The sequence below is a fragment of the Acomys minous genome (genome assembly GCF_964271855.1).
Source record: "Acomys minous genome assembly, chromosome: 17".
In the NCBI taxonomy this organism is placed as follows: Eukaryota; Metazoa; Chordata; class Mammalia; order Rodentia; family Muridae; genus Acomys; species Acomys minous.
Window position 1 is genome coordinate 51,295,783 of NC_140500.1, and position 15,884 is coordinate 51,311,666.

The 15,884-nt window shown below is 46.2% G+C and overlaps 1 protein-coding gene and 1 long non-coding RNA gene across 3 annotated transcripts in view; one reads left to right on the plus strand and one right to left on the minus strand.

The window, feature by feature from the left end:
* Window positions 1-763: 763 nt before the first annotated feature.
* On the minus strand, window positions 764-1,571 carry LOC311587951. Its single transcript, XR_014776026.1, has 3 exons — window positions 1,506-1,571; window positions 1,249-1,271; window positions 764-773 (listed from the first exon to the last, which is right to left on the minus strand). It is a non-coding gene; the product is annotated as an uncharacterized lncRNA (long non-coding RNA).
* A 10,965-nt stretch (window positions 1,572-12,536) lies between these two features.
* Window positions 12,537-15,884, plus strand: part of PRICKLE2 (prickle planar cell polarity protein 2) — a 348,904-nt gene continuing 345,556 nt past the window's right edge. The window contains exons 1-2 of one of the 2 annotated variants that reach the window (XM_084765612.1): window positions 12,537-12,805; window positions 13,371-13,456. In XM_084765612.1, coding sequence (XP_084621738.1) covers window positions 12,656-12,805; window positions 13,371-13,456 — 236 coding nt within the window. In that variant the 5' untranslated portion in view covers window positions 12,537-12,655. The remainder of the gene's footprint in view (window positions 12,806-13,370; window positions 13,457-15,884) is intronic. The other variant, XM_084765613.1, reaches the window with a different exon arrangement.

A 15,884-nucleotide genomic window follows, 5' to 3' on the forward strand; every position in this document is an offset into this window, starting at 1 on the left:
ACAGCACTGCACTTCTGCTCAGGCCACTGTGCTAGTGATGCCAAGACTTCTCTTCCAGTAGTACAAGCCATGACTCAAGCTTTTGAAAACGGCATTAGCAATGAAACAAAGTTGGTATTCTTTGACAACCCTCCACAGTTTCCTCTTTCCTGCCTGTAGGTCAGAGAATAGTGTCAGAGCAATCAATCTAGCAGAACTTCCTGGAATAATGAAAAGCCTCTGATCTGCATTATCTGGTGCTGGTTGTTAGGTATTTGAGGATGATATTTGGCTGATATGATTGAGGAAGTAAAATTTTACCTTTAGTTCATGTAACTGAATAGTCACCTGTGTCAGTGACTACCATATTGGACAGTGAAGTCCTCCTGGGTGACACACATTCGGGCACTAGAAAGTCACAGACCTGAATGTCTGGGTAGCTCTGAGCAATACCTCCCACCTCTGTATTTCCACCCCCTCTCCACTGCCTCCTCCCCGCTCTCTGCCTGCTTCACTGTTACAGATGTAGAAACAAGCCATTCTTTTGGTGGTTCTGTGTAATTTAGTTGTCCTGGAAAAGTCAGAAGCCTGCCCTGTCTATATAGGCCCAACTCCTTGCAACGGCTTTTATGAAGAAATAACAATCCAGTCTATTACTCACCCACTTTGCAAGCCCAAGGAGAGCCAGGAGCCACCATTTGGGTCTCGTTTCTAACCTAGTCCATGGCACCGATTATCTTGATTAAAAGGCAAACTGGATACTGAGCAATTAGCCTGCTGACCCCAACTGTGAGCTGGGAATGAAGGTTAGGTTTCTTTCAAAATCAAGCTCTGTGATTTTTTTTTTTTTCTCGAACAACCACTTTAACTTGCATATGCCCCATACATGATGGAGAAAGGACCATCTGGTTTGATGATTTATGTGTGGTGTGGAAAGAAGAGCACATGAAAAACAAAAACAGAAGTTTCATCCCCTGGAGATGAGATTCGGCGCTGGAGAGGAAATGAGTGCATGTCCAGGAGCCACCGAGCGGCCAGACAGCACTCTCTAGGGACAGTCCCCACAGGGGCCGTGAGCGTTAGCATGACATTTTTCTTGGTCATTTCCAAAGTGAGACATTTAGCTTGCCACCGGAGCAAGTCCTCTGGGGGCTCCTTCACATTCCCCTCCCCTCCCTTCCCCTCCCCTCCCCTCCCTCCCTCTTCCCTCTCTCATAGAAACTCGGAAAGCCCTTCACGTTTCAAGTTGATACCACACCAGCTGCTTACCTACTGTGTGCATCTGCCTGCTTCTGGTTAAAGTGGCACAGCATCGGATCCCATTAAAAGCAAAACAAAACAAAAACATGTTGAGTCAAACAGATCTCTCTCACATCCTGAATCTGTCACAAAATAGCACTGGCAAAGCCACTTCACCTTTCTCAGCTTTAGTCTCTTTCAATAGAGAATAATAATAAGCCTGCCTCACAAAAATAGGCATCAAGGACGCAGCAGCTCTGAAGCAGGCTGATAGTGGTGGTGCACACCTGTAAGCTGAGCATTTGGGAGGCAGAGGCAGACAGATCTCTGTGAGTTGGAGGCCAGCCTGGTTTACATAAGCAAACTTCAGGACACAATGAGACCCTGTCTCAAAAAAAAAAAAAAAGAAAAAAAACAAAAAACAAAACCTAATACAGGTGTGTGTGTGTGTGTGTGTGTGTGAGAGAGAGAGAGAGAGAGAGAGAGAGAGAGAGAGAGAGAGAGAGAGAGAAAGGATAATAAAGAGAGAGACATTTAAAGCAGGATTTTGTAATACCTTGGGAGAACTGAGTGTTTGTGCCCTATAGTTCCAAGCCCCGTGAATCAAGGAGGTGCTTCTGAATGTTCCTGCACTGAAGATGTGGGCTTAAGTCTTCATTAGAGCAGTGCTCCTCAAACTGCAGTGCTCCTGTTAAGTGCAGATTCTGAGTGAGTAGATTAAACAAAGCCTGGGAGCACGCGGGTGACTCTAAGGCTGCTAGGTCTCTGATATTGCAGTGGAAGGGAAAGGAACGGATTCGTTCTGATATGTTTCTCTCTTCTGCCAGCTACATAAATGGGGGAGGGGCCCAGTCACTGCGAGTAGGGAGAGTGAGAATTGTAAAAGGATAATGTGGGATCATACACAGAAGCAATGGCTGGGCAGATGAGTCAAGAAAGCAAGCATGGGAAAAGGAAAAATTGTTGACCTTGGCTAGACTTTAACTCACCTAGAGAACTTTAAAAATTATCGTTGTCTGGTCCCAACTCGGGATCCTGGTTTAATTCATTCAGATGGGGCCAGCTGTGACATATTAAATAAAACAGCTCCCTGGCTAATTCTAGTGTGTAGCCAGGTTTGAGAACTGCTGGGCTAAAGAGGCGACTTCCCCAGCTGGAAAGAATCAGGCACAGGTCATACCCAGACGCTATGTCAAAGTTGGTTTTTGGGGGGAGGGTGATGATGAAGGGGGGAGTTGCTAGTTAATTGCAGGTAGTATAAGCCAATTGGTTGAAATCTTAAACAATCCGATTAATTTGATCATATTGTTAGGAAAAAACAATAAATCTTCGATTCACCTTTAAACTGATTTGTCTGTTGAGCAGGCAAGAGTGAATAGGAGAGGTTGAAATTTTTAATATTTATTATAATTGGACTGGCTTCTTTCATTAGATTGTGGACTTGGTTATTCTCGGTGCTTGTTGAGACTGGGGAATGATTTTCATTAGGATATATGAGCTACTCTATTCTGGGAATCTTTGGGGCAGTTCCCACAAGGGCAGTGAACAGTTCTCTCAGTCACTTCCAAAGTGAGGCATTTAACTTGTCACTGGTGCAAGACCTCTGGGGGCTCCGCTTTCTCTCTCCCTCTCATACTAACTCAGAAAAAGCTTAAGTTTCAGTACAAAGCAAGACAAGTTGGTATCGCACTAGGTGCTGACCTACTGTGTGCATTGACTTGCTTCCCATTAAAGGCATTTGGCATCTGATGTCTCATAAAGAAATCTGACAATTGGAATCAAACAGACCCCCATCAAAATGCAGAATCTGTCACATTCTAGCATGGAAAAAAAGTTCACTTTCCTCAGCTTTAGCTCCTTTGAAGGGGAGCAGCGACATACATAACACACACACACACACACACACACACACGCGCGGTAGCAAGGATGCAGGAACACCAAAGCAGATGTTCGTAGAGTCCATACCTTAGGCACTGAAGGTTTGAGTCACATTCTTCCAAGCCCAGTGAACCAAGGCCTAGGTCTCTGCATCAGAGTAGCAAACAGTTCAGCACAGGTGTTCCAGCAAATTGCAACTGATGAACATCATGGATCTTGCTATTTAAGGTTCTTGAAGGCCAAGAACAGACAACCTCCTTTTTAGTAGATGCCAATTCTACAGTGACCTTTCCCAGGCCAGATACACAGCTCAGGCCCCTTCTAGGTTGCTCTAAGATCCTGTCATAGCGAGCATCTGCAAATGTTATACACCAGAATGAGGCTGACTGAGGAGCCAAACAACACTTACTTGAACAAATCCCAGTAGATACATCTCTCCCTGAATAATTATCCACATAGCCAAGGTACTATCTAGTTTTATGTCAACTTGACATAAGCTAGAGTCGTCAGTGAGGAGAGAGCCTCAAATGACCAAACGCCTCCATATGCCTCATCTGTAAGGCATTTCATTAACTAGTGATTGGTGAGAGGGTCCAGCCCATTGTGGGTGGTGCCACCCCTGGGCCGGCAGTCCTGGGTTCTATAAGAAAGCAGGCTGAGTAAAGATTTTCATGAAACCTGCCCCTTGGGCTAGTGTCCAGTTATAAGTGAGTATATACCATTTGAGTCTCTCTGCTTCTGGGTTAGCTCACTCATTATGATCATTTCTAGTTCAATCCATTTGTCCACAAATTTTGGGAATTCCTTGTTTTTAATAGCTGAGTAGTATTCCATAGTGTAAATGTACCACAGTTTGGGATAGAGGGGAGGACATCCTATTGGGACTCTAGGTGAGAAGAATATAGGAGATAGGGAAATAGATGGATCCAGAGGGTCCTAGAAACCTACAAGAAGAACACCATGTTGGGCGAGTCTGGGCCCAGGGGTTCTGCTTGATCTATGGCACCAACCAAGCACAATATGTGCAGTCATCATCAAACCCCTACCCAGATCTAGCCGAGGGACAGGACATTTTCCACAGTTAAGTGGAGACTGGGAACTGACTTTCACACGAACTCTGGTGCCCCATATTTGGCCATGTCCCCTTGATGGGGAGGTCCGATGGCACTCGGCGGAAGGATAGCAGACTACCAAGAAGAGACTTGATACCCTAGCATCATATTCAAGGGGAGGAGGTCCCCCTCAGTCACAGTCATAGGGAAGGGGAATGGGGTGAAAGCGGGAGGGAGGGAGGAATGGGAGGATGCATGGGATGATGGGATAGCAAATGAGATGTAATATGAATGATTTTATTTTTCAATAAAAATGTGTTTAAATTAAAAAAAAGAAAGAAAGAAAGCAGGCTGAATAAACTATGGGAAGCTAGCCATTAAGCAACATTTTTTTTTTCATGGCTTCTGTGTCAGCTCCTGCCATCAAGTTCCTGCCCTCACTGCTTTTGATGATGAACTGTGAGTGAAATTAACCCTTTCCTCCCAAGTTGCCTTGGTCATAATGTTTCATTGCGTCAATTGCAACCCTAACTCAGACAGCCAAGTAATGGAAGCTTCTTTCCCTTGGCCCGTGCAGTGCTCACCCCTCCCTGTGCTCCCTTAAGAGACAGCGAGCATCATCTCTTCCAAGCATTGCACACTTGCCTGACTCTTTCTGGTTTTAACCGGAAATGTCCCCCATAGGCTCATGTTTTGAGTGCTTGTTTCTCGGCCACCTACACTATTTTGGGAGGTTATGGTTCTTTGGGAGGTGGGACCTAGCTGGTCAACACAGATCCCAGATCCAGTGCAGCCCTTGGCACTGCACTGCCTCCCAGTGCACAGCCTCTTCCGTTCCTGTGCCGTTCCTGTCCCTGCCTCCTTAGATACCACGGTAACCATCACTGGGTTGCCGACAAGGTCATTATGATGAGCAGAACAGGATACGGCTTCTGATAAGAAGAAAAGACCACGGCAGATACTCCAGCCCCTAGTTCTGAACCTTCTTATGACAGAGCTCTGAGGGGGGGTATGAAATGGGGAGGACAATGTTTAACTAGGACTGAGAAGACTTACCAGCTTTCTGTGTCAAAACGCTGCCCTTCATGCCCCTCAAGGATGGATTAGGAAGACTGTGGCAATGCAGTGCGCAGAAATTTTCTTCCTCCTTTTCATAGCCTCTCTCCAGTTATGTGAAGCCATGACATTGCAGGCACAGCAGAGAAACAGCACAGCACTGGTGAAGAGCTGGAGAGTGGGGCTTATCAGGAAACAAAAGTAGTCATGGGGAGACTGTGAATGTCTACTGTCTCCATGCTATGACACGCTGTCCTCCCCAGTGCATGCTGGTCCTTAGAAACAATTCTGGGTGAATTAGAAGGCACCATACTTTTCTAGATGCATCCAGCTCTCATATCAGGTCAAATGTGGAATCGAACGATCCTTGGGAGGCGGGTGAATGAGGCTTTTGATTGACGTTAGCCTTTGAGATACTAAGGGAGCAGTACACTTGACCTCACTCTTTCTGAAGCCTGCCACCACCCCCCCCACACACAACATGACTGTATTAGGCAAGTCACGGTCTTACTTGTTTACCCCTCCGATCTTCCCAGTTGGGACACGGATCCTGAGGGCTGTGACGTAAGTAGGGAGATACGATTAAAAGGTTAACTTGGGGGGGGGGGGACGGTTAACTTTGGATCATTGTGCTTCTGGAGAGATTTTAGCAAACACACACACATTGTAAAGATCGAAGAGAAGAGACCAAAGACATAGTTTTTTTGTGTTTATTAAAAGCATTTAATATTCGTAGGAATAATTACCCAAAAGTATAGAAAATTGCAAAGAGAAATATCTGAAATATCTTCAAAAACCCCCTAATATTTGTCTCATCAGACAATTACATATTTAAAATGTATACTTTCAGTTTAAAAGTGAACCTTAATTTTGGTATAAAATATAACTTTTGGTATAAAATACAAATTTAGTATAAAATAATATTTGCTATTAAATTTTGGTATAAAATAATTTTGGTTGGAAATACTCAGATAAGCAAAAAAAAAAAAAAAATCCCACTGTTTCATACCCAAAATTGCCTCAACTGCTACAGCACTCAAAAATCAAATAAACTTAAGAATTAATTTAGTATTTTCAGCTTTACTCATTATATAAAGGAGTATAAACTAATTGTAGAAAAATTAGATAGTTATATTAATTAATTTTCTCATTGCTCCGACAAAATACCTGAGCTGAGCAAAGCAACTTGTAGCAGAAGGATTTATGTTGGCTCAGTGTGGGATGTAGTTTATCATGGGGGGGAGCATGGTGGCTGAAGCACAGGGCAGCTGGTGGGGGGAGCATGGTGGCGGGAGCACGGGGCAGCTGGTGGGGGGAGCATGGTGGCGGGAGCACGGGGCAGCTGGTGGGGGGAGCATGGTGGCGGGAGCACGGGGCAGCTGGTGGGGGGAGCATGGTGGCGGGAGCACGGGGCAGCTGGTGGGGGGAGCATGGTGGCGGGTGCACGGGGCAGCTGGTGGGGGGAGCATGGTGGCGGGAGCACGGGGCAGCTGGTGGGGGGAGCATGGTGGCGGGAGCACGGGGCAGCTGGTGGGGGGAGCATGGTGGCGGGAGCACGGGGCAGCTGGTGGGGGGAGCACGGGGCAGCTGGTGGGGGGAGCATGGGGCAGCTGGTGGTCACAGGATCAGTAGTCAGGAAGCAGAGGGGGATGAATCTGGAGCGCAGCTCACTTCCCCCTCTTTATTTAGTCCACGACTTCAGCCCACGGGATGATTCCATTCACATTCAGGGCAGGTCCTCTCTGCTCTGTAAGCCTTTCTGGAAACGTAGTCATAGACACCCTCAGATGTGTGTCCTTCGTTAGTCTAAGCCTAGTCAAATAGACAGTGAAGATTAAAAGTTACACAGTAAACTATTCAGTTGCTTGAAAGTCAAGCTAATTATCTTTTTAAAACAACTTTTATTAACCATTTTACATATTCATTTATATTATTACACATATCTACAATAAACTACCTACAGCAAGGAGAACCATGAAACAACCAGGAAGTGTGTGTGTGTGTGTGTGTGTGTGTGTGTGTGTGTGTGTGTGTGTGTGTGAGACATTCAAAGTGTTTTGGTTTGGTTATTTGTATTTTGTAGCCTTGAAGAGAACATCTTTCCTGTCTTGGTGAGTCTAAAATTCTGAATGTAAATCAATATCTATCATATCTCACCATTATCAACTTAAAACATCTCTCTAGACCTAAAAACATCTTAACCCCTAAACAACTAAGCTTAATTGTAAAACTAAACTATCTGGTCTTCAACCCCATTAGAAACTTGAGAAGGAATAAAATTAATTACCTGAGTACTCAGGGAGTGCAGGTTAACAGCTTCCCAAACGAGAAGATGTTATCTTAATTAGTAATACTGTGTATTGGCATTTCTTGTCTTTTCTTTCTGTTATTTATGTATATACAAATGCATATGCTTTATATTCAAGTTTAGTGGGTACCACATATCTTCAACATGTGTATTTTAATTACTATTTTGTAAACTTTTAAATGAAATAATACTCAGTAAAAATGTCCCATATTGTACATTTTCAATGAGAGAAGAGTGTCATTCAAAGAACAAGATGCTGAATACTTGGTTATTTAGTATTTTCTGTTGTTTAGTAAGCCTTCTGTGCTTAGATATTAAGCTAAATGGTGACTCTTTTTGCCTCAGAAACAACACTCCGGACTATTCCTTTAGCTCCATATTTGTCCTTTTTTTTTTTTTTTTTTTTGCATTTAACATTTTGGATGAGCTGGACCAGTGTCTCTCAAAGTACTAAGACTTCTCAAAGTAGGTACATTGGTTAGTTCTTTTTACCTTTTCTAAATGCATTAGAATGTACTTATAAATTCTGGATTATTTAATGCTGTGAAGTACTTAGCCTAAGTGCTCTGTTTTTATTCCTAATTAATTTGTTTTCTGATATATACATATATTCACACATATAAATGATGTATATATGTATATAAATGTATATATGTGTATATATGTATATAATGATCTCTGTGTGTGTGTGTGTGTGTGTGTGTGTGTGTGTGTCTGTGGTCTATGCTTACAAGGGCTGGCTGGGAAGAAAGAGAAAAGCCTGTCTAGTCCATCACTAGGAGAGAAGTCTAAGTCTCCCTGGTCCCCCTCATCAATTTCCCCAGCACTCTAAGTCTGAAAACCTCTTTTGCCAAATACCACTTGTAGATTCCTGATTCCAAGGACATCCTGATTGGTACTTGTAAGTGCTGACTGCTGTTCAGGGAGATTTTACCCCTTTTTACAGCATCCACATTTGTCCCTAGTACATACCACAAATAAATGTACCCCTGGTGAGGCCGCACTTACACACTGTGCTCTTCGCTCCTGTGACAGGAAGCTCTTTATGGACACATCTTTGAGGTTTTCTGCAGGTATGCCAGCACAGCAGGAGAGAAGCTTCACTTGACTAAAAAAAAATCCCATAGATTTATATAAGAGAAAATAGAAAAGCTGTACTAAATAATATAGGGACCTTTATATAGGTTAAGGTGAGGGAAGACACACAGTGTTTGCTATACCTGGTTCAGATTTGATGTTAAAAAAAAAACCTCTAGCATCAAGGGCATACTTCTCAATTTTAGATACTTATGTTTCTGCTTATAGAATGAACATATGTTCATTACAGGAATATATTTCAGAAGCAGAAAGGAGAAAAACTTTATCATCTCCCATCAATCCATCCTAAGGTGTGGTGTGTGTCTTCTTGGTCAAAGCTGCTCTGGCTTGGTTTTGCTTCTCTACTTTATGTTTCAGCAGAGCCCCCCATGCTGACAAATATGTTTGAAGATTTCTTCATGCTCTGTTTAGTTATCGCATTGCCTGGAGCGACTAGGAGGGAACATAGATCAAAGCCTACAAATGCAAAGATACAGCAAAGCAAGGTTGCCTGCTGTTTGCGTATAGCTGGTGGCAAGGGTCCACCTTCTTCCCCCCCCAACCCACCTGCTTACTAAACTTCATCTTCCTAATCAAAAGGAAGTGACTGGTGAGTATATAGGAGAGCTCTTAGGAGCCGCAGGTCACTTGCACCTGCCTGGTGGGAATGCATCAGTAGGGACCAGGTCTGGGAGAAGGTGCTCTCATAAAAAATATGCCCAGAGAGGGCACTCCTGCAGCTTGATTCGTGGGGTGGGCTAGGGCTTTGTGCCTGTGTGTTGTGGGATACTGTTCCTGAGGAGATCTAAACAAATATCTGCTCACCACAGATAGGAAACTAATAACAGATACCAGAGGATGGATACCACCAACGTTCAGTTTGGTGACCAACTGAATTCTACTGGAGTTACTTAGAGCAATATGGATGAGGGGCTTACTTCCAGGAACAGAAATGACTCAGATAAAGCTGCACCGCCAAAAGCCCACCCCACCACGAGTGACAACTCATGAATTCTGGAAACCTGGAGCACACTGTGTAGCTTGCAAGCAGCTTAACAGATTGGAGGGTGTCCTTTTTAGATCTGCACCTCTTTCAGGCAGCTCAGCTTGTCTAAGAGCGTCTCTCAGCAGTCTTTATTGTTTGTATATGCCTGGGGAGGGAGGAGCCTAGTGATTCTGGTCAGTTTCAGGGACTTCCTAAAGCCTTTGAGTTGTTTACTTCCCTGCAAGACAGAGCATGTCACTTCCATTTAGAATAGCCTGGGCTTTACTTCCCTTTAAACTTCTTGATGTTAATTCCCTCCAAAGCGGAAGGTTTTAATCTTCAGGAAGCTACTACATTAACAATATGGCTTATTTTGATGACTCATGAAGTTCACTCCTCATTCTTGCATCTCTTCTTTTTCCGAACAACAAAGGTTTCACGGAGCCATATTCCCAAGGATGCCATTATTGTCTCACTCTTTACCAGCCACACCTATCCAGGAACAAGACCTGGGACAGGGCACATGCCCAGTAGCTCCAGTAGCTCCTTTTTGGGGACTCTGAGGAAGGTTTCTTTTACTCCAATACATGCTGTCCATCTCCTGGAAACTGTGCCGCCCTAAAAAGTTTCACCATTGTAATACAGACACACGTCATCCACAATTGCAGCATCGCCACTGCTCCTCATGACTGTTCTCTACAAGGCAGAGATGAGTGTGCAGCAGCTTGGCTGAGAAAGTCCAGTGAGCATCCTGCCCCAAGACGTTTCCATTACTAGGCTATGCTCACCCCCTCTCCCCACCAAAACAGCTGAAGCTACTGCCCTATATTTAGTCAATAAAATGTATTTTTATTAATTCTTTGAGAACTTAATATGTGCATACATGTATTTTGAGCCTGTTCACCCCATCTTCCCACCTCCTCTACTTTGTGTTCCCCCTATACTACTTATAAGTATCCACTGGATTCTGGTAGACCTACCAGAGAACATACCCAACTTTCTCCCCCCCCGCCCCCCGTCCCCCCACCCGCCCCCGGGAAGCCACCGAATGTCAGTAGCTCTCTATTAGGGCTGGGGAGATGAGGCAGCCTTCCCTTCTCCATGTTGGTTGGTGTGCTGATTGCTTGATCTTCGGCAGACAATTATTCGGCTGCCATGAGTTCGTAAGTGCAGTGGTGCTGCTGTGTTCAGAAGCCAGCTTCACCCCATATGCCGTGGCTTACTCTCTATGACCACCACCAAATATGGTAGCGGGAGGTCGCCACTTAGATCAGTGACATAGAGGAGAATCAGTCTTTCATGTCTGAATTTCGGAACATGCTGCACGTGTATGTGCGTGCGCGCCCAAGTGTGTGCAGACGCTCTGCCTCCTTCTCCCTGAGGGTTATCACACTTTTCTTTGAGATGGGGACTTTCCTTGGTCTGGAGCTCACCAAGTAGGCTAGGCTGGCTGGACAGTGAACCCCAGAGACCTTCATGTCTCCACATCCCCAGCTCTGAGTTTACATTGTGTGCCCTACCTTGCCCAGCTTTTTAGTTTTTAAATGTGGGTTCTGAGGATCAAACTCAGGCCCTCGTATGTATAGAGCACGCACGTCACCAGCTCAGCTCTTACCACAGCCCTCTGAGGTTCGGAGCATTATTTTTTTTTTAATCAAGGCCAAGATGAGAGGAGGTAGGTGAGGCAGAGCAGGATAAGGCAGGATTCTGCGGATATATTTGGTATTGATTTCAACTCACAGATTACGGCACACAAATATTAGTCATAAGTACTGAACTCGCTCTCTGTAAATTTTGCATCTGAGGCGAAGACCTTACATGCCTCCCCCTTTAGTTGTGGGCCAGAAACCAAACTAAACTTTGCTGTCTTGTTGGTGAAGATGGACAGTTGTCCTGAGGAAGAAGGGGATGTGTTGAGTGGCTTGACCGCCCCCCCCACCTACCCCTCCCCCAACTCGCTGCGTTATCTCAGGTGAGGGTGGCTTTTTTTCATTCAACTTCAATGCCCTATATATAAAATGCTAAACCAGACAACCATCTTTTCTTTTTTTTTCAAGTTGCCTTCTTTTGACGTACAGGTGTATCTAGGGTGTGCAAGCACCATGTAAGTGCTAAAGGCCTTTCATCATTTGGGGTTGGTTGAGAACAGCTATTGTTAATGTGTACTTTCTATGACACGGATGTGTAAGAGATGGAACAGTGGGCGGCAGAGAGGGTTCAGGGGAAGTGCTTGCTGTTTGACCGGAAACACCAGTGACTGGTGGACACCATAGCCTGTGCCTCTTTAGAATGACATCCTTGGTTTCGATCCCTGATCTTCTCTGAGCCCCAAGTTTGTGCCTGTCACAACAACTGCATGTCCTGACTCACCCTTCAACACACTATCAGATAAAGACTGCTGCTACATCTTCTTAAAAAGTGTTGATAGACAGGTTGGGCACAGTTGTACATTACTTTAACTCTAGCACTCGGGAGGCAGAGGCAGGACAATACTTGTGATTTAAAGGCCAGTATGTTCTACATAAGCCAGCTAGAGCTACATAGTGAGACCCTCCCATTCATATATATACATATATATATATATATATATATATGACATACACGTTTAACGAATTTTGAGAGATCACTAATATACCATGGAAGAAGAGTGTAAATGTTTAAATCTTAACCCGAAAATCTCTCTCACCTTTGCATTTCCACCCGACATCTGTGAAGTGTCCCCTACCCCCTAATTTTAGAGATCAGGGTGAGCGGAAGAGCTTTTAGGGCCTGGGCCAGCCAAAGAGTTTTCCCCAGAGGGCAAGGAAGCTGGAGAAAGGAGAAAGTGGCCTCAGCTGGTGCCAGAGAGGATGGGACTGGCTGGGGGAGGGCGGGGAACTCGCAGAGAGGGGAGGGACCAGCAGGCGGGGAGCGAGCTGCCGAGGGAAGGGAGGAGGGGATATGTGCTCTCCCGAACCAGCCGGGACAGCTAGGCGGAGACCGCCAGGCTGACGACCGTGCCGGCCCAGGCTACCCGCCCTCCCGGAGGCAGCGGCGCGGACACATTCAACCGACAGCGCTGCGTGCGGGAAGCGCCCGGCCATGTTCAGCCGGAGCTCGCGGAAAAGACTGTCCCGCCGCTCGGTGAGTGTCCTCCACCCGAGCGGAGCCGCCCGCCCGGTCCCCAACGCCGGCTGCCAGCGCCAGGGCCCAGCCCCTCTCCGCCCGGCGGCCGCGCACCTGTGGCCCCAGGTAAGCTGGCCCCGCGGGCGCGCGAGGGGCTGGGCCCTACCCCAGGCCGGGCGACAGTGCCACCAGGGACCCGGACCCTAAATGTTAATAGTTCGGGGGCACGACCGGGAGCGAACCTTCTTTTCCTCTTCTCTTAAGGAAAATGGGAACCCCAGCACAGAGACCGGACCTGGGGATGGCTTCTGGGTGTCCCACCTACCTTCTTCCTAGAAGCCCCGGCTTAGTCCAGGGCAGCCACCAGGTGGTCCCTGCAACTCCAGGGAACAGAAAGGTCTTGCTTTTGTTTCTTAGAAACCGGTGACCAAGGTGTCTGGGGGAGACAAAGCCCCAGCCAAGCCATTTCTTGGTGGTTTGGTGGCCATGGTCTATAAACAACCCACCTTGGATCACACACCCTTCTCCAGGTGTGGGAGAATCTGGTCCCAGATCCCCAACATCAGAAAACAGTTGAGTCCAATCACAGAAGCGGGGTGGGAAGGGCCGGCCCTTCCTGCCTAGGATACAAGTGGGGCTTTGAAGGGAGCCCTGGTGGTGGACATGCTTGTGTTGTCTTTTTGTTTTGAAGTTGACCGGACTGGGTCGGATTGAGAGAGGCCAGCCATGTAACGCCTGTGGTGACCAGTGCCCCGGGTTCGCCTTGCATAAATGGAGGTAGGATGGTCTTAAACACACAACACTATAGGGAGGAAAATAAATACACTCCCCCCCCCCCCCCTTTTTAAGTCTATCCTGTAAGTCACATGGAAAGAATGCAAACACTGTTCCTTTAAGAGCCCGGCTACATCTGCTACAAATATTGAAGGTGGAAGTGGTGGCCAGACACTGGAGGATGCAGGAGATGCATTTTCCTGATGCCAGAGCTTTAAATGGGAAGTGTCTAGGTAACTCAGCCCCAAACAATTCAAACCTGGAGCATACTTGGTGTTGCCAGGCACCATGGTGCGGTGGGTGGGGAACTGCCTAGACTAACTGGTGTTTTCCAATTGTGCTTTCCGCTCAACCCTTGTAACTCTGGGTCCCAACCACAAATCCACCACTGCCTGCCTGTGCTGTGTCAACCCTCTTCCCGTGGCCAGATGTTTCTTATTAATGTGCCTTGAATGTTGATTTTTTCAGACAGCCTCAGCTGGCTTGCAATGATTTTGTTTGGGAGTGGAGGGATCGGGGTACCCTCTCACTGCATCTGACTGGTAGGGAAGTGGTTGGGAAAAGTTGGGGTGTGGGTTTACAGACTCAGCTTGGTGACATAAAGGGGACTTCTCTCCCTGGCATCTTTATGAAAAGAAAAAAGAGGGGACAGTGGACAGTTGACCAGTATCATTCTTGGATTAAAGCATACTTCCCACCACTCATGGGGAAAATTTGAAGAAGACTGTTTTGGAGACAATGGAGAAAAATTATCTGTGACCCCTCCCCACTGCCCCCACACCTTTGCACATCTCTGTTTTCCTACAATGGTGGCACATGTGGGGCATTCCATATTAAGGAAACTCGCAGCTGGGTTCTTCAGAGATGAAGTGCTTTCGTTCCCACCTCAGATGGGTCTGGCAGGCTCTCTGCCTTTGTTTCAGGGCAACGAACGAGCGCAGACTTTCAAGCATTTCATGACTAGTGTGGCGGAGTCCAGGCAGGCAACCCGATAAATACGTGGAGACATAGGCATCTGTTGATAGTGCCAGTGCCATCTTCAAGTAGATGTACTCTGGACATGCCCTGGGGTGTCTCAGGTATGAGAGTGGGTTATGCATGGGCGTGGATACTGAAACTTCATGTTGTGAACTAAACTCAGTATGACAGAATAGCTCATGGCTTCTCTGGACCCACCTGACGATGTGTGCTATGGAAGTGGTGAGCAAGGCAGATGACCTGCAGTTGCCCGGTCCTCCTTTGCTTACAGGTCACTTGCTGACCAGAGGCCTGCTGGCAAGTGGCTCAGTGAGGCCATGTAACTTGGAGCTTGTCTCCTCAGCTGTGTGACCTCTAAACATTCAGTCCCTAAGGGACCATAGTTCCTAATTTCCCTACCTGTTAGGTGGACGTGACAAGGACACTTACCCAGGGGTTAAACCCGATGTTTGACCACATTGTTTGTTTATTTCCAGGCCCAAAGTAAATGCACATTAATTTTGTCATTTCCAGCTTCCTTCCAAGGGTCGCTCAGGAGGAGACACAACTCATTTATTTGAGGATGCCATGAGCATTTGCTTTGACCTTCATGATCGTAGCTTCTTAGAACTTTACATCATTTTAACCCAGCTGATTTTGTTATGAGAAAACAAGGGTTTTATTTTCAGCCCATGAAGCAAAAGAGACCTTTTCATCGAACTGAGGGATATTCACATGGAAGCAATTTCCCGACTAGTACCAGAAAAAAAAAAAAAAGGCCTCCCTTTGTGCCATGAATAGGGTTTTTATGGTGTTTCCTCCCCATCACTGGACAGGAAGCAGCTTGGGTTGACCTCCTGTCTGATCATTTGTGGGTTCTAGTAATCTTTGTAGTCTTCTTTTAAATGGTCCTGTTACCTTCTATTCCTGAGGAGCCCTAAGCCCTTGGTGGACACTGATGCCTGTGTGTGAAGAGGGGCTGGAATGTCAGGCACCGGGAACTCGCTGTTGTCCTGACTCCCGGGCGATCATGCATCCTCTTTCCACAGATTCCAAGTCTCGTTGCTGTGACAAATTGCAATGGGTAAAGCAACTTAAGGGATAATGGTTTATTTGGGCTGAGGGTAATCTACCATGATGGAAAGGACATGAGGGCAGAAGCTTGAATCAGCTAGTCACATTGCAGCGACAGTCAGGAAAGAGAGAGAGAGAGAGAGAGAGAGAGAGAGAGAGAGAGAGAGACAGACAGACAGACAGACAGACAGACAGACAGACACAGAGAGATGAATTCTGGTACTCTGGCCTATGGCATAGTGTCTCCCATATTCAGCATGGATCTTTCTTTCCTAGTTACACTCTTCTGGAAACAGTCTCATAAGCATACCTAGAGGTGTATTTCTAAGTCCAATCAACTTGACAATGAAGATGAACCATTATAGCAAAAAGCCCTAAGACCCTTCCCTTGTTACCCCCA